The sequence below is a fragment of the Daktulosphaira vitifoliae genome, unplaced genomic scaffold, assembly GCF_025091365.1.
Source record: "Daktulosphaira vitifoliae isolate Bord-2020 unplaced genomic scaffold, ASM2509136v1 Scaffold_5, whole genome shotgun sequence".
NCBI classification, from domain to species: Eukaryota; Metazoa; Arthropoda; class Insecta; order Hemiptera; family Phylloxeridae; genus Daktulosphaira; species Daktulosphaira vitifoliae.
In genome coordinates, this window is record NW_026099576.1 from 11,800,111 (window position 1) to 11,818,739 (window position 18,629).

The window sequence follows — 18,629 nt, forward strand, 5'->3', positions numbered from 1 at the left end:
AAATTTGAATCTCAACGATTATTTCAAAACAAGGTAGAATATTAGTCATGCAAAAAGAAAACACAATACTGACCAAGTATTTTTTAAGTAGAGAAATCTGAAAACACTGAATGTTTCTAATCTAAAGCAGAAAATCATATTTACAAAATTGTTAACCGAATTGTATTTAATATTGACCATAATTATGTATTGAACTTTCAAAACAAGTTGCATAAGAGTGTTTTTGTATACGATTTTTTTAAAACTACATTAAGAGTATTGTACGTGTGATTTTTGTACGAATTTACTGTATAATGATTTCAAAGGTTTGTTTATTGATAACTACGCACAAGAAAAGATCACGTGGACATGCATTAATTCATAATTAACAAATACCATCTGTTATTTGGTCCTATTTTTAAAAACTACATTACCAAAATGGTATACTAGTCATCATACAAATTTCGAATAATAAATAAGTAAATATTTTATTACATCTCAAACGCTTAGCACACACACCAAGTCATCGCTATCAATTCCCAATCTTCCCCTACCAACAGCTGAGTAACTCAACAATTGCGGTACCGTAGTATAACATTACTGTTGAACAGTTGTAATCAGTTTGTAAGTAGTAGGGAGGACAATTCGTAAGCGGATTTAATATAAGGCGTCGCACCGGCCGGTAACTGTCTCTGTGAAATCGTCTGATTCCGTAAACGCACATCAAAAACCTTTGTGCATTAAGCACGCGCGTTCAAAAAAAAAAAAAGAACTAGTTGAAAGAATCTAAAAATCCACACTGGTGTACAACCGACGTCGGGTTTTTACATTTTTCCAAAAGTAACAGCTCTTTTTTTTTTACTTTGACGCAAATCTCTCGACGGGTATAAAATATCCATCATGAGGACCAAGCCAGAAATGATGAGCCAACTCCGGCCGGCGTTCAGCGAACTTAATCTATCAGAGGGGTTCGAGTTTGATACCGAAATTGTCACCAACGAGGTAATTGTTTTAATAGTTATCATTACTATTATTTAGACGTTAAAATTGTCTCTTATCGGATACCAGGGTCTTAATTTACCAGTAATAATACCTAGTAGCATTAAAAAAAAAAATAACTGTGTACACCTTAAAATAATAGAAATTCAAATGGTGAACAATATAGCCCATTGAATATACCTGTTCATAAACATTTCCGAACAGAAAACTAAAACAGGAAATTCCCCGTAGACATATATTTCTTGTTTTATGAGTTATTCGTATCATAGATATTCATGTATTAACATTCCATTGTCATTTTCTATTTTTTTCGGTATAAGATAACAATAACCGCAAGTAAACCCAAATCGTCATTTTTCTTGTGTACTCTACTTACCATTAAGTGGTTAATTTAATTATTAATAGTGCTGTATGTTTACGTGTGAAGTGGTCATAATACAACTTCATTAATGAGGTTTATAATTTATGTTTTTCTACTCGTTTGTTATTGATTTTCGTTTATATTTTTATCGAAATCGAATTTTTTTTTTAAGTTTTTTCGACAGTGCAGTAGGTGATATGCTATTAGTATAATCTCAAGCACCCCCATCGCACATACCGGAACACTATAAATTCACCTGCCGTTCAAGGTGCTTCCGCCATTTCGTTACTCAAATAAATGTGTTTCAAGGGCATTGTGTACTCCAATCGTCCAATTCTGTGTTTGTCATTTTGCCACTCGGTTATTTTATTCATATGCGGCTTTCTACACTATGGAGATATCGACCGGTGGTAAAGTTAGACCGTATTGATTACATGAGGACACTGGTAAGCTGCAGAGGTAATGCAGAGCCATTGCTATATTGAAATCGATCATGAAATATCAACGAATCTCGTGACATTGTAACAACCTTTGCAATACTTTTCCAGTTTTTTAAACCTCAGTTTATATCTTCTACATTGAATAATTTTGAATAAAAAAAAATAATGAATTGAAATACCATAATATCTGTGTTGTGAAACTTTCTATTTTTTCTTTTTTATTGACGAACGAGGGAAAACAGCTTTAGGTTTCTCTACAATGAGATTTTTTATAAAACTAGTCATAACTATATTGAAATGGAGTTTTTCTAAGAAACTTCTGCACAATTTATGGTCCTTGTTCTACTCGCCATGCTTACTACTTTCCTGTATTACTCTTGAAAGATATCACTAATAAGGTTTTTGTTTAAAGCAACGTAAATGATAAGATAAGTCAAACTCGCTTTTAAGCTGGTTTGGGACGTTTGAGTGCAAATAGGTGTAGGTCAATTAGATAATAAAAAATATATACATAATCAATAATAAATTGACATTATCAAAATATTTATCGATACATATATATATTTATTATAAAACTACGTTTAAAACGAAGTTGTCGGTTAAAATAGCTGTGAGATTAATCATTCACAAACGTGTCATTAATAGTCAACAAAACTTTCTTTTCTTCAACGCTTGCTAATAAATTTTCAAATGACACCGTAGAAGACTAAGTGTATATTATTTTTCATTCATGATAATTGATAGTATTGAAGGTTAACACAACTAAGTACATGAATATTCATTAGTAGTATTGAGAAACCATAAAGTACCATGGTGAGGATTCGCTAATTTCAATATTCGGTTTAAGAATGTCAATTACATATGTAAATTGCGCTTAGGTTTTTTAGTCGGTCGACGAAAATTCAAATGAATTACCAACCGACTATATTGTGTATAATTTATAAACGAAAACGGCTTATGGCTCGTGTATCCCGTTCGTTAACAAATTAAAGTATTTCTATTTTAATTATTGTGGTATGTCGATAAAAAATGATTAATTTTAACCAAAAATGACTGGTTAGTGACCGGAAAAGTGTACGGATGTAATGGATAGGCTTCAAACGATTTCTGAATGCGTTTCCGTCAGTTGGAACAATGACCTTCGACCTGTTTTCGCACATACGACATATCGTCAGTTCTTCTCTTTACCGTTGCAAAAAATAATACGTACAATAACCGTTCCAACACATTTTGGGCTCTAAGAAAAAATTTTAAGACAAAACAAAAACATCGGGCGGCGGGAGTTTTCAATGGATTGTTATAATAATAATAATGTGTTATGCAATCTGTCGGGAATCGTATAGAATGCACGGCGAAGAAATTATTATTATTTTAATAATGAATCGGAGTGCCTCAACCGGTCGTTGTTCAAGGCTGAACACGCATTCCCTTCTGAGAAGATATTTTGCTACGTTCGAGTTGATGCCCTAATCTAACGCATAGTAACAACATTGTAGCCGGGATGTTGCAAAATTAAAAAAAAAATTGAATAGGTAACAAACTGATATAAAGAAATAAAACGTGGTACGTGTGTTAACTATACTGGAGAACGAATGAGGACCGAAAAGAATTCGACGCCACATTCCTTCACACAAACGCCGTCATGGCCACCTCTGGCTAGGCTGGGACACACACGTTACATGTAAAAAAATAATAATCTAGAAATTTTTATGCAAAACCGTTCATATTAATTTTTTAAGTCGTAGTTTCAATTACGTTTTTTACAATAGTCTCTAGTGTAATATTTGATTAACATTGAGGGTTAGTATTATTTTATCATTTAAAATTCGAAAAAGTAAAAATCAACAATACTGTAAATTTAACTCAATTTGTAGTACTTCGCTGACCTATTCTCTTTACACGTTTTCTATTAAACAAACTAAAGTTTTTGTTAAATTTACAAAATAAGTTTGATGAAGGCATATTAATATGTATTATGTTTAAATAATTATTTACTGATTATTCGCTATGGGGGTAAAATATTTAATAAATATTTTATTAACGTGTGTGATAAGTTAATTATAATGTCAGTGAACATTAAAAAAATAAAGTTTAACGTTGGTGTTTATGATAACAAACCAAAAGACATAAAATATAACTATTATTTCTATTGTACCATTAATATCATCACGTACCTCATTAGCTAATTTGATGCGTTTACATATGATGACGCATATAAATGCCGTATTATCTTTTCGCACGATTCTTAAACCTAATGAATTTTTTACTAGTAATAATTTTTTTTTATCTGAGAATTTTGTGCAATAATGCTATTTAGTAGTAACTAGTGATGGGTATTTTCGAATATTTTAAACTATGAAATAACTATTCGAATTGTGTTTATACAACCGAATAGTTTATTTTTAGCATCAACTATCAAATATTTAAAAAACTACTCGAATATATTGTGTAACTATCGAATAGTTCTATTCAATATTTCCCATCACTAGTAGTAACGTTGAATGAAAACGTTTTGAAAGGTCAGGCGTTCAGCCGTTGACAAAAGGGTAATCGTTAAAAATGTAATACAAGGTCAAATTTGCCGTGTCAACAAAAATAATAACAACCGAATAGTTTTTTTTATCTGTAGTGGTGAGAAAAAATGTGAGCCACTCAATTGCTTTCGCCTAATTCATGCAATAAATATGAACAATCATTTGTATTATTTATGCATTATGTTTGCGCGCGATTGATTTCTGAATTTTTATGTTGATTTCGTATTGTATTTTACATGACAACGGCATAAGAGGGTGTCGAGGAATGTTTGGTGGATGGAAAAGTTATGAACGCTTACATATAGTGTTGGCTAGTAAAGCTGGTATTGGATTCGATAACGCACTGCATGATTGAACATGTTTTGAACTCTTAGTAATATAAAAGTAGTACAAAATAGTTACTATTTTCCTAGAGGTCATAGATATTAGTAGTATAAGCTTTAAAAAACTATAACCGCATTTGACGACATTTAACTTGAGAAATATTTGAAGGAAACACTACTCGTTGAACTTAATCCGATTCAACTCTATAGGAAACTGTATATTCTTTATATATGAGTAACACTATAACATGCGAACTATTCTGGTCCACTTAATAAAACCTATACTATATGGGTATGTGATATTACTTAAATCACTTTCTGTAGTCAATCGGTAATGAAAATAACGGGTTATTTGTAATTTATGATTTGTGGTTGATTTGAATGAGAGCTATATATGATTCAGTGCAATTTTATTTGTAAAGACTTTGAATTTAACAGAGGTTTTAGAACATTTTAGTTAAATTGATTTGTATCAAACAAATTATATGTTCGTTTAATTTTTACAGAAATAATTATTGAATTACTCATAGAGTTAAAAAAATATAGTTAATAACAGTATCCACTTTAATTAAGCGTTTAAATTACGTTAGAAAATAAACACTTAATACCCAATTTAGAACTTAACACCGAAAATCAAAGATATTATAGTTAGTGAAATACCTAATTGATGGATCATACTAATAAACGTTCTGCAGATACACGTGGTTATTTCGGCCAACAGTTAGTTGAAAAATAAACAAATTGGTCATTGCTTTATAATTCAAATCATATCTTTAAAACTATAAAGTAAATTTAATATATTAATAGATAGTTACTTTAAGCTCGATTACAAAAATAATTTGTACCCTTTCGATTCTATGGCGAAACCTTTGTAAACCTAACTCGTTTTACCGTTTTTTAATATTCAACTTTGGCTATTTTTACACCGAGGAACATTAAAAATAAACAATCCGGTTATGTCAGTAGATGATGAGTGCCTGAAGCACACCTTATGGTTGTAACGTAATATCATAATGATTGAATTATGTTTCTATTTCGTTAGATATTTGCTACAGAATAAATAAAATACATTTTTTCTTAGTTTGACATTCAATGCGAATAGAAGTGGGGTTCGACATACAGCGGGGGGACCTACGTTCGTATTGAAAAACAATTAATTTTAAAAGAAATACATAATAGGCGTAAATGACAATTTAGAAAATTCGCAATCATCGTTTTACACGCGCCGTGTGGGTTTTTCCAAACTCATTTTCAATATTGTGCCGGTTATCGTATACTTTCTTTAATAAAACATTCAATGGGCTTCTTTCGCCAAGATAATCGTTTCGGGACTCGAGTAAATTACTTTGCGCTTTTATTTAATTTTATGGATACACATGTTTGTATTATAGATCTTGAAATTCTTTAGTGGTCAACTGAAGCACAAGTCTGGTTTAATATTTTCACTTAATTATCAAAAGTTTAAAAATAGTACGATGTACAAAAAAAACTTTTTTAGCCCAAAGAAGTACGTCACACCATTTACGTGGGTGAGGTGAGGTGAATGTCTACCCTGCTAGTAGTAATAACGGCGGCGGTAGCAGTAAAACGACTTTCGGTCGATAGGCGGTCACGCGCACGCCGATATTTGGTGTCCGTGTAATACGTTTTGCTCCGCCACTGACGCCGGTGACCCGTTTGGCTCGAATGAATGGCGGTAGTGGTGGTGGTGAGCACAAGAAGGGTGAATGGGAAACGTGGCAAACGGTGATCGGGGGGAATGTGCCAGCGGGTGTCTTCGCATCGTACAACACTCAACGTGCATACACATGCGCGAACATACGATCGAATGCGCGCGGGGGCCAGCAGACGGCGCGATACAAAATACATATAGAAATATTTTCCTCTACGTTTGTCGGGCGGCTGTTGGCCCGCCAGTCACAGGCCGACCCCCCCAGCATTATCGCTGTTACCGTCGTTTTATTTTCTGTGCCCGCGTGTGTTACCGTCCGTCGAATTTAAACAAAATAGTTTTACTTTATATTGTTACCTCTTTTTTTTTTTTCAACTGTTATCTAAAAAAAAATCTTTAATATCTCAGTTAACATTTTTTAAATTAATACCACCTTTGTATCAGTTTAACGCTAATCTCTTTTATCTACCTCAATTTCGCCGGACCACTATAATAACTGATAATAATGTGTATATTGATAGAACCGTTACTGCGCTCTCTGTTTGGAATATTCACCGGGGCATCAAATCCTGTTAGAGTTACTGTAAGTACTTGTCCATTTTAAAATCATTCTGACTTAAACGATTTCATTTTGAAAATTATAGACCCTGTCTATAATTCGCCAAGTAGGTATAATGGCTTAAATGGCAAGGAGGTTAGGCAGGGGTGAAAGATATGGAACGTCAATTGTACCCCAGCGGTGTATTGTAGAACTTTATTGAGTCAAATAATACTCTGAACTCCGCCCTGTTGTTAATATTTCCTTCTATCTATTTTCGGGGTTGTTTAAAAATATAATGCAAAAACTGAACATTTGCAATACAGTATTATAAACGGGTTAAAATTGAAACTAAGTTTTTCTGCTGCCATAAATTAATTTACACAGCTGTTTATTCATCGGGTGTACACACCAATGTCAAAGTCAAATATGCATAAGTATTACATTATTCAAAATGAATACAAATGTTCTGTTAAATATCAATTTTCAGTTTCGCTGTATGATATCGTTCGTCTTTTCTTTCTAACATTTGACTTTCTAAATTATAATTATTCGACCTTTGTTTAAAATTGCTTAACATATTACCTTATTTTATTTTATACATATTGACATAAACGCAGAAAGGTTTTTAATTAAATTACTTTGGATATTTAGAAGAATTACATTTACATTTTTAATTTTTTAGTTAAATAACGTCAATAAGCCCTTTCTCCCCTCCAAAAAAAGTAAATTTGTTATTTGCAAAATTTATTTTCGATAACTCCTTCAAGAAGTTATTTTATCGTGTTTTCAAAACTTTTTTTTTACAATCCGGTTTTAATATTTTTTTTCTTCCACGCTTCGAATTTAGTGTCCTGGTTGCATTTTGCATTTAAAATAAAATGAACGGGTTGCACAAAATTTAATGATAGCTATTCTATAACTGTGTAATAGTTTCTTCCATCTAACATAAATTAATCATTGCATGCACTCGTTTATCGATAAAAATTTTCAAAAATTATGAATACATACATTTTAAATTTTGTTTACTAATTGATTATTTTTTCTTACTTATTCTAATAACAATTTAATAAAACATTTACATTTTTATAGTGTAATAATTTGGGATCGAAATAGAACTTACTCATTAATATTATAAATATCAATACTATAAATAATATTTATTTAAATAACTATAAGAAACAATACACATTTTTTAAGGTAGTTCTAATTTGAACACATCTTAATAAATCAAAAAATGTCATATTACGTTAGTAAAATGTATTAAATTAATTTTTAATGGTTTTTCATAACTCTACACAGAAAGACTATCAACTGTCCACTGTCTGTTAAATTTTACTAAAGCATAACTGTTCTCATATTTTGCAATTAACATTTCAATATAGTAGGCATATTTAGTTCATAATCGTAACATTTATTTTCCATTTCAATATTAATAACTAAAAGAAGTTATTTTTTTTTTTTTATATATATATATATATAGTGTACTATTTCTTAAGAACTCTTAATTAGTGTATGAAGGCTAAAATTTCAGCCTTTATACATTAATTAAAAAACTAATGAAAAAAGTGTTCGTTTTTATGGATCAATAATTTTTTTTAATGTGTGTTTCCTAATATCAATCAACTAATAATAAATTAATGATGCAGTAAACTTTAAAATTTTTATATGAAGTAAAATGCGTTTTTCAATTCATGTTTTTTTTCTTTAACTTTATAAATAAAATACAGATATACAGATTTTGAATTAGGCGCGATTATATTCTATATTCGATCAAACTAACACTGGTTTTTGGAGATTTTTTTTAATTATAATATAATAAGTTATCATTAATCTTAAAGTTATTAAAAGTATTCGAATTTTTCATTATACAGTATTCAATATGGAGGAGGTATCAGCTGTTAATGACCACTTAGTAAAAATAGTTCATTTAATAAAATCCTTTTTTTATTAATTATTATAACTTGCTATTGTTTTTATTAATTTATTAAATTATAAACTATGTATTCTTATAAGTGCAACTAGAATAAAATGTTTCTTCACTCATCCTAAAATTTACTTTATATAACAATATATAATTTTTGGGAGGCTAACTCATCAACCGAGGGGCTTCGCTTTCACTAGCCCTCATCCTTAGTCGGTGACTAACAAAACATTTATTAATATTTGTTATGAAACATAATAATATGGAATTGCAAATTTTTTTTATTCTATTTTTGCTTACATTATAAATTAGAATTATCGAAATTGTTAAACATTTACAACATAATCGGTGCTAAAATGTTTCGAATAAATTACAGAACAAATATCATTAAAAATTTATTTAAAGGGGTTGTGTATTATAATGATAATAATAAGATCTATTTTAATTCCAATTATATTGAAAAAAACTTATATAAAATACATTTATATTTAAAACTAGGAATGTAACTTAAAAAAAGATTTTATTGCCTCCAGAATTAACGTCTTTCTTAAGTCTATGCTACAAAAACCTTAACTGTGTTCAAATGTTTTAAATTAATAATGTTTAATTAAAAGCATATTGGTATCTATCAAAATCCCTTCATTAATAGTATTGTACATTGTTTAGGGTTTGTCAAAAATATTGATAATTCACTACGATATCGTGACAAAATTTCAAATCTAATTTAGTTTTTTTATGTTTTAATTAATTACGATATCAAATGATCATAAACATTTTTTTTAAATTGTATACTTATAAATATACAATCCACAAATTAGATGTGCCTTTTATCTGAACTGCATACCCACTCTATGTATTTATCTATTTGTAACTCAATTAGTACTTATTCGAAAGTTCTTATTGACCAATCAAATTTTTTGTAAAAGTAGGAAAAAAATAATTATTTTAAAATTTCGAAAAAATTCTATTTTTTTTTTTTAATTAGAGAAAAATAATAAAAAATATGTTTTAACATAGTTCAAAATTATAAAAGTTATTTTAAAAAAAGTAACGCAAAATATATTTTCGCATTCAAAAGTTATTTAAAATGTTTAGAACATCTTTGGACACTCTATATATATATTTATATTTGTCACTGTAATGAGATATTATCAGTAGGTTTTTAAAAAACATGTTTAAAACTTAAGTAAACCGTTTAAAATGTCTCATAAGACCAATGCAAATTTTGAATTTCTAAATACGCACTGTTTAAAACGTAACAAGCCTGATTATCAATGTCGGTTTTGCCTCACTACTCTACTCGTCAATCGCTAGGGTTCTTAAATATTTTTTATATTAAAGAACCATAGCTATTTGGCTCCCAACATTGAACTATGTTTTTAGGAGATATTTTAATTATGATTATTAATTAATATTTGTTGTCATTATTTTTGAAAGACAAAGGGAGACCATTATATATACCATCCTGAAAAATAGCAATAACATCACATTTTCTCAAGTAAAATGTTCCGGAGGTAAAATAGTCCTAGTTCAGACCCCTTGGTGGGGACTACTAGAGATTAAAGAAATGTTCTGAAATGATTGACAAACCAATTTCAGGATTGAATAATAAAAAAAATTATTATATTTTAATATTGCTCCTACTTTTTTTTTAAAATAATGCATCTTTTAAATAAGCATTTTATTTTAACATTAAACTAATAAATATTGAATCGCCATTTATAAATAAGAAATTAAAAAAATTTCTTTAAGTCAAGGCAACTATTTTTATATAATATTTATTTAAAGATCAGTATTATTTTTATTTTATTTATTTCCGAAATAGTGCACATCAAGTACTGCCACGTTACTGACTTGAGCACACTATTTCTCTATTATATCATATGAATATATTATTGATGTCGCTTCAATGAAAATATATTGTTATGTAAAATTATATTGCTCATATTTATATTTTTGAAGAAAAATTATTATTATAATGTTTTCTATTTTACTTGAATTTGTCATTTATCTCATTAATCAATTCTATTTTAGATCAAAGAAGATTGCAAGCCACTTCTTCTTTCAAATGACCAATTGACAACCATCATGAAAGACTTGAATGAAGCAATTAATAATGGACTGGGTAAACGTACAAATCCAAGCTCTATAGTCAAATGCTACATCACTTATGTACAGGATCTTCCAAATGGCTCTGGTAATTTTTATATATACTTATATTAGTTAATTTTACTATATTTTAATTTATATTTTGTATTTCAGAAAGAGGAAAATTCTTAGCTTTAGATTTGGGCGGAACCAATTTCCGTGTTCTTTTAATTGAGTTAGGTGAAAACAATTATTTCCACATGGACTCTGAAATTTTTAAAGTTCCTGAAGCTATCCAGATAGGCAAAGGAACTGAGGTAAATATACATATGTTTTTTTGATTTTTTTATGATTGATAACTCATAATATTATAATTTGCTTTTTGTAGTTATTTGATCACATAGCTAAATGTCTTGCGGAATTTGTAAAAAAGCATAAAGTAGACAATTCTAAAGCCCTACCATTAGGATTTACATTTAGCTTTCCACTTAGACAAGTTGGGCTTACCAAAGGCTATCTTAATAGCTGGACTAAAGGATTTAATTGCTCTGGTGTTGTAAATGAAGATGTTGTGAGACTTTTGAAAGAGGCTATTAAAAGGAGGAAGGTAAAATTATACCTATTGTTAATTAAATAAATAAATTAAAATCATTAATCACTTACCTATATCAATGAGTTAATATAATATCAATATCCTTATAAATAATATTGAATAAAAGTATCAACATTTTAAAGATCATAGTCCATTAATGTTAATATCGTAGGGACTGAATCTTCAAGTAACTGCAGTATTGAATGATGCAACTGGAACTCTTATGAGTTGTGCTTACAAAACAATTTATTCCAAGAACTGTTTTGTAGGTTTAATAGTTGGTAAGTTTCTTACTGCATTATAATACGAAATTTATCAGACCATTTCAAATCATTACATAATCTGGTTAAGTAAAAATTATGTCCAGGTCTGCTTATCATCTTTGTAAATTGTATATACCTGATGACGTACAAATATATGATTTCATGTTTTAATTTGTGATGTCCAAATATTAATAATGCTTAATATTAAGCATGAATATTGTGTTGTGTCTGTCAATAAAAAATCTGTCAGTCTTCAAATTTGTTCAGTATTTTAAACATTGTATATATAAAATGTAAACAAATATTGACATGTGAACATTTACCTATGAATCACAATTGTTAAAATAATCATTGGATTTTTATATTTAAATTATATATGATTTTAACTTGAAATGAATTTTAAAATTTTTATTATTATAAAACAAATTATTTTTGTTTTTAAAATTTGCATTTAAACTATTATTAGTTAAATTAAGAAATTTTGAAACAATTGTTAATTTGATTATTTTAAAACTTATGTAAATTTTCTTACAATTCGAATGCATAAATTTTGTTTTATATGTTGATACTTCTTCAAAAGTTCAGTCCTATTTTATAAAATAAGAAAGCTATGTGTTAGTATTACAAAAGGTTTGTTTCAATGGTAACTAGGATGTTGAAATTGATGTTTGTGGAATATTGAATGATACAACTGGTACACTTATGTCATGTGCATGGAAGAATCCTAACACCAAAGTTGGAGTTATTGTTGGTATGTTAGAAAAATGAGTTTTTTTAATTTAAAATAAACTTTTTGAAGTAGAAATTGTCTGTAGTATATTTGAAAAATCTTAAAAGACTTGTTATTTTTTCTTTTGTATTAAATATTAATAAACTTTAAAATATAATGGCTATAATTATTATTGATTTACTTTAAATAAGTAAAAGTATTATAATTAACTGGAATGAGGAATCCCATATTAATAAATTATGTAACCAATAATATATGAACGTTATTAAAATAAATTATTAAACAATTAGATTAAGATACTTTTTAATTTGTAAAAGTTATTTATTTTTTATGCTTTAACAAACTGTAACCTATAACAAAAATATTTTAAAATATTGTTACTTAAATTTTAAGTATTTTAGTTCACCATTATTAATATTTTTTTACAATCAGTTACAAAAAAAATAAAAATAATTTTACATTTGTATTGTTTTGAATGTAGAGCTTTATGCAGCTTTAATAATATTAATTATATTTATCCTAATATTATTGTATTATTTCTAATTGCTAATTATGCTTTAGTCATTCAGAATGAATAATTAAAACCTAAATAAAAATTATGAATGTAGCATGTTTTTTTATGTGCTTTGAGAAGTACAATTTATTCTTAATATATAATATAAATTTTATTGTATTCAGGAACTGGGTGCAATGCATGTTATGTTGAAAAAGTCGAAAATTCAGAACTTTTTGATGGTGATAAATCAAAACCACATGTTATCATCAATACTGAATGGGGTGCATTTGGTGATGATGGTAAATTAGATTCCATACGTACACAATATGATAGAGAAATTGATGAAGTATCTTTAAATCCTGGATGTCAAAGGTAAGAAAATGTATTGATTTTGATTTGTTAATTAATAACTTTAAATATTTTAGATTTGAAAAAATGACTGGAGGCATGTACATGGGTGAGATTGTACGATTAATAATTGTAGATTTAGCCAGGCAAAATAAATTATTTGAAGGTAGAATTTCTGAACAAATGAAAACCAGAGGTGCATTTGGAACTTCATTTATTTCAGATATTGAAAGGTAAAATATAAGGTTAATAATTTATTTGTTAAATAATAAAAACTGTCATTTAACTATTTTTTAGTGATAAAGCAAATTATAGGGAAACATTAAAAGTTCTTAATGAGATGGGTATTAGTGATCCATCTTTAGTTGACTGTGCAAATGTGCGATACATTTGTGAGTGTGTATCAAGAAGATCTGCACACTTAGTATCTGCTGGTTTGGCTGTTCTTCTCAACAAAATGAATGAAAAATCTGTTACAATTGGAGTTGATGGTTCAGTTTACAGATTCCATCCATACTTCCACAAACTCATGGTTGAAAAAACTAAACAATTAACCAATCCAGACATTAATGTAAGCTAAGTTTTCAATAATTTTATTTTACTTTATACATAAATATATATTTTTTTAGTTTGACATGATGTTGTCAGAAGATGGTAGTGGCCGTGGAGCTGCATTGGTGGCTGCTGTAGCTGTCAGAGATGAGTCACCAAAAATTAACGGACATTCAGCAGTATAATAAGCAACAGCTGGATAGTGAAGTTATTGTTACCAAAAATGCTCTAAGTGCATAAAACATATTTTTAGCATATTTGATTTATATATATATATTTTTTTTTTTTTTATGAAAAATGTTTGGTGCTAACTCTATGAGTCTTAGACGTTTTTTTAATCTTTATAATAAACATTTTGTTTGTTGTAAAGTTTTTGAGTGTTAAATCCTGATTGTTCGTTGTTAAATGTTTTAGATAATAGATCATATATAAATTTTTACTTACATCAGATTGGCACTAAATATATCCATTATAATTTTTTATACTATTAAATTAATATATTTATATATATTTAAAAAAAATTATTTATCTATATATTTTAGTTTTATATGAAAAATCTACAAAATATATGTTATGTATTTGATTTATACAATTCGGGTGTTATGTATCTATGACAATAATAGTGATAAAGCCCAGTATATGCTTATATTTATTATGTATATGTATAATTAATAGTTGTGTATTGATTTTTCTTCACCCATCGAGGGTTAGACAGGTTTCCTTGATAATAAGAAGTTGTTAAATAAAAATTTTAGGTTAATTAATATTTTCTAATAACCATTTTATTTATAATTATAAATAACAAACTACCATTATTTATGTTATTATTAAAACTTTTTGAGCCATGGACCTGATTTAAAATGTGTTTATATGAATAAATATAAACTAAATGAAAAGAACATTAATTTGATCTACAATAATAATAATAGGTTCTATTTATATAGATGTACTTATTTATTAAAAAATATTATAAATGTTAACACTAATATTTAATTATAATGGAAGTAGCTCTGTATTATATAGATTTGTTGTTATAACATAAAAAAGAAATACATTATATAATTAAAAAATAAAATTATATTGTTGAACCTAAAAAAAAATTGAAAATAAAGTTTAACTATAAAATATTGCATGGTTTTTATACTAAATTATGTTATACATACAATCTATTTAAGTTACATCAAAAATAATTTTTTAATTAAATTTTCTAAATTATAATATATGCTATCATCTTACATATAGTTACAATACTTTGAACCCTTCTAAAAAATTCCCCTTACCTAATACGCCTCTGTTCCCTGCCAAATATGAGTTTGAATAAAGATAGGATTCCATAATAACAGTCCCAATAATGTAAATTTAAACTTAAAATAATATAAAAAGTATGACAATATTTCTTTAAGAAATTAAATACAACTACTAGTTTTTAATGTAAAGATGTTAAATTACAAATTACAATATCCACACATTTTATATTTTAAAATGTTCATAACTTCCAAATTAATGGGTCAAAAGTTGTTTTATTCTTAATTAGATTATTTTTTATTTTATAAAATATTTAAGTATGTGTTGTCATAAAAAAAAAAAATTAATACCTTTTTATATTATAAAGGATAAATTAAAAAATACCAAAAATAATTTTCTTAACATTATTATTTTGAGAGAAATTGAGTGGTTAATATTAAAAAACTGTTACTAGTATTTTGTTTATAACTAAGCCGCTACAGTTTGTATACATAATGAAGATCGCTACTTTTTGTTCCACAAATTTCTTATTCCAATTGACAATTTATCTGCTCATTAATCATTTGTTCCTACAAATAATATACCCAGAGTATAGTTTTTCTAATAAATATTTTATCCATCTATTAATAATTTAACGTTTTGAAGCAAATACTCATTGAAAAAAAGTATGATTTAAATAAAAGTAAATTAAAACTATTTTTTTTATGCTATTATCTAGGTTCTTATACAAAATATTTTTTTTAATAGGACTGATAGAAATTTAAAACAAATAATTTTAAGTTCAATTACATTATAAAGGAATTTAATAATGTTTTTTAGCATTCTAATTGTTATTTTGCTTTCTTGTGTTTAGAAAGTTCAAAGAATTAAAATTTTCTGAAAACAATTTACTGTTAATCAATATGTTGTACATGGTAAACATATTATAGGTATAGAATAAAAAACATCTACAACTCGTACTTTATTAATCGGCCCATTGACAACATGAACTTTCAATGACGATCTTTGCAAGGCTTTATTATATATTATATTTAAATATACCATTTTTTAAATTATATCAACCGTCTTTTCAATAATTTTTGGAGAAGTATACAAATAAAATACATAATATAAAAGCATATGGATTATAATAGAAAATATGGGTAACCATAAATGATACTACGGATATACCTGGTTGTTATGTATTAAACATTACAATTGGCATCTTAGAAATCGATTCCCCAGATTTCTTTTAATCTCGGAAGTTTTGAATAAAGCTAATTACGTTACAATATGTTGAATATTTAACAAGTCGCTATTAATGTTATGTCCGAAGAAATTGAACGAGAAAATATTTTGTTATTATTATCGAATGCAGCGTCATATACGTTAAAAGCTGGTAAATCTCTTAAAATATTTAATCCCAAAATGGAACATATTACTCGTGAAACTCACTCATTGCATATTGTACATGAAGAAATTAGATTAGTTTCCAAAGGTTGATAAACTGATTTTAGGTATGAAAAATTATTTTTAAAAGCCATTTCTCGAATACAATTTTTTTGAAATATTGCACCAAATATTCTTTTATCTCCATACTTACAAGGTAGGGTACATGGAACAGAGGTAGCGGCGATTTATTGTTGAAAACATTTTTATTAAACGTGTTGTTATGTAATTAGACAATGATGACGTTACTGCAATAGAAAAAGTCCATGATATAATGAAATATAATAATCTGGAGTGTAATTTAACATTTATAAAATCAAATTTCAGTACTTTATCTAATGCTATTTTACGTTTTGCTAAAATAGACTGTCATCTGATTAACAAGACATTGTAAGTCAATAAAAATAATTTTGGTTTAATAAAATAAAATCGAAAAAGCCGTACAGCTGAAAATGAAACGGTTAAAAAAAAAAATGGAATTTAAAATTTGTTTCTATAACATAAGTGGACGACGAGAGATCATTTTCAACATTTAAATCTTTATTAACTGAAAATTGCAAATCATTTCTGTTTGAAATTTGAGAAAGACCTTAGTAGTTTAGTGCAACCATAAAGACGTTAATGGATCTATCTCTTAAATTATATTTAAATGATTAAGTTTTTTTAATGAATTTTTGTTTTAGAATGATACAAAAATTATTTCAATATTAAAATACTTTTAACTAGTGAAAAAAGCTACATAAAAAAAAATTAACCTATGTTATTTTGTATTTATATTAATTTATATAATAAACAATTACCTATAATAGAATAAAATAGTTTTGAATTTATTGTTCTACATAGACATTAAATTGTATTTAGGTGTTCCAAGAATTCATTTTTATGAATATAAAAAATGTGTTCATTAATAAGTTTTTTTTCCATACAAATTATTTTCAGTTGAACTTATTCATTTAAAGACATTATTTAATAGCATTTTAATGGTTAAAATACATTTTTTCACAGAAATATTGGTAATTGGTATTTTTAATGCCACTACTGTAAGTTTATAGTGCATCATTTTCCTATCCCTAATAATAAAATAAAAACATTTTTATGATAAATAAAATGTTTTTCAATTGATTAATAATATAAAAAAAAGTAAACAACAAAAGAAGGAAATATTAGTAAATTTATAATATAAGTGCCATTCATAAACTGATGTAAAATATATTTTACACCAAATATCTGTCAGAATATATTTTAACAGAAATCTGGTGTTTTGGCTATTAAATACTGGGACAAATACGGATCTATACCTATATAACAGGTATGTTTGTTGAAACAAATATTTTCAGAAAACAATGTCCCATATAATTTTGACATTTTTTCTGCTATTATTTTGTTTTAAAATATATTATTTGTTCCGAATTAATTCAATTTCATTTATATTTTGTTTCACGATCTATTTGTTTTTTTTTTAAATCATTAAATGATCTTAAATGATTATTAAATACTTATATACTTCGAACAAATTTTGATCCAATACATTTTAGTAACATTTAACATTTATTCCAACAAATTTTTTTAACAAAACTCGTAAGTGGGTAACAAAAGTTACTACTACTGATGGGACAAAATAACAGTAACAGTTACTGATTGAGTAACAATAAAGATCTGTTACCTGGAAGAATTAGTTGGAAGAAATGTTATTTTGTGTTCTACGCAAGGTGGATTCATTTGATCATAAATTCTCCAATTATACACTGCGCTCAACGCTTGTTATAACGTAACTAATATCAAACGTCCTAATTCATTACTCGATAATGACTATATATTTACAACAAAACACTAAAACATTACGGCATAGTTGGGTGGGGTTGGATTTATACATTTTAAAGGTGATAAGCCAAACAAGACTGTCGGTACTGACGATAGTGCAAACGCTACAAATCGCATGATCTATTATAACTTCAGTACTCTTATTTATTATTTTATTATTTCCATGTGTATGTATCTTAAGTACTCATATGGCATAATTAATTTTTCTTTTTTATTAATTACTTTGTGATAAATAAATACAAATTTTATTTTTGTTAAATAAGACACTCATTTTCTTGGAATCTATTGAGAATATT

The 18,629-nt window shown here is 27.1% G+C and overlaps 1 protein-coding gene and 1 long non-coding RNA gene across 4 annotated transcripts; one reads left to right on the plus strand and one right to left on the minus strand.

Annotated features, from left to right (window-relative positions):
* The first annotated feature begins 652 nt into the window (after window positions 1-652).
* Window positions 653-14,128, plus strand: LOC126906628 (hexokinase type 2). 3 transcript variants are annotated; one of them, XM_050687309.1, is made up of 9 exons: window positions 653-981; window positions 10,805-10,967; window positions 11,033-11,175; window positions 11,247-11,465; window positions 11,623-11,731; window positions 13,122-13,311; window positions 13,365-13,520; window positions 13,585-13,858; window positions 13,917-14,128. In XM_050687309.1, exons 1-9 carry the CDS (start codon window positions 880-882, stop codon window positions 14,022-14,024), a joined length of 1,464 nt encoding a protein of 487 aa, XP_050543266.1. In that variant the 5' UTR covers window positions 653-879; the 3' UTR covers window positions 14,025-14,128. The 3 variants fall into 3 exon arrangements, with proteins under 3 accessions (XP_050543266.1, XP_050543267.1, XP_050543268.1); XM_050687310.1 differs by lacking the exon at window positions 11,623-11,731 and adding an exon at window positions 12,365-12,464 and having other exon boundaries at window positions 654-981; XM_050687311.1 differs by lacking the exon at window positions 653-981 and adding an exon at window positions 6,565-6,891.
* Window positions 13,929-18,322, minus strand: LOC126906647 (uncharacterized). The gene is made up of 3 exons (XR_007704297.1): window positions 18,176-18,322; window positions 16,667-16,760; window positions 13,929-15,653 (listed from the first exon to the last, which is right to left on the minus strand). It is a non-coding gene; the product is annotated as an uncharacterized LOC126906647 (long non-coding RNA).
* Between the last annotated feature and the right edge of the window lie 307 nt (window positions 18,323-18,629).

Bases quoted from the DNA above. Each gene is read 5' to 3' on its own strand.
- LOC126906628 (XM_050687309.1), top strand. From the start codon at position 880: ATGAGGACCAAGCCAGAAATGATGAGCCAACTCCGGCCGGCGTTCAGC. The intron at 10,968-11,032 runs GTAATTTTTATA...TTTGTATTTCAG, and splicing joins GGATCTTCCAAATGGCTCTG to AAAGAGGAAAATTCTTAGCT. The intron at 13,312-13,364 runs GTAAGAAAATGT...TAAATATTTTAG, and splicing joins TTAAATCCTGGATGTCAAAG to ATTTGAAAAAATGACTGGAG.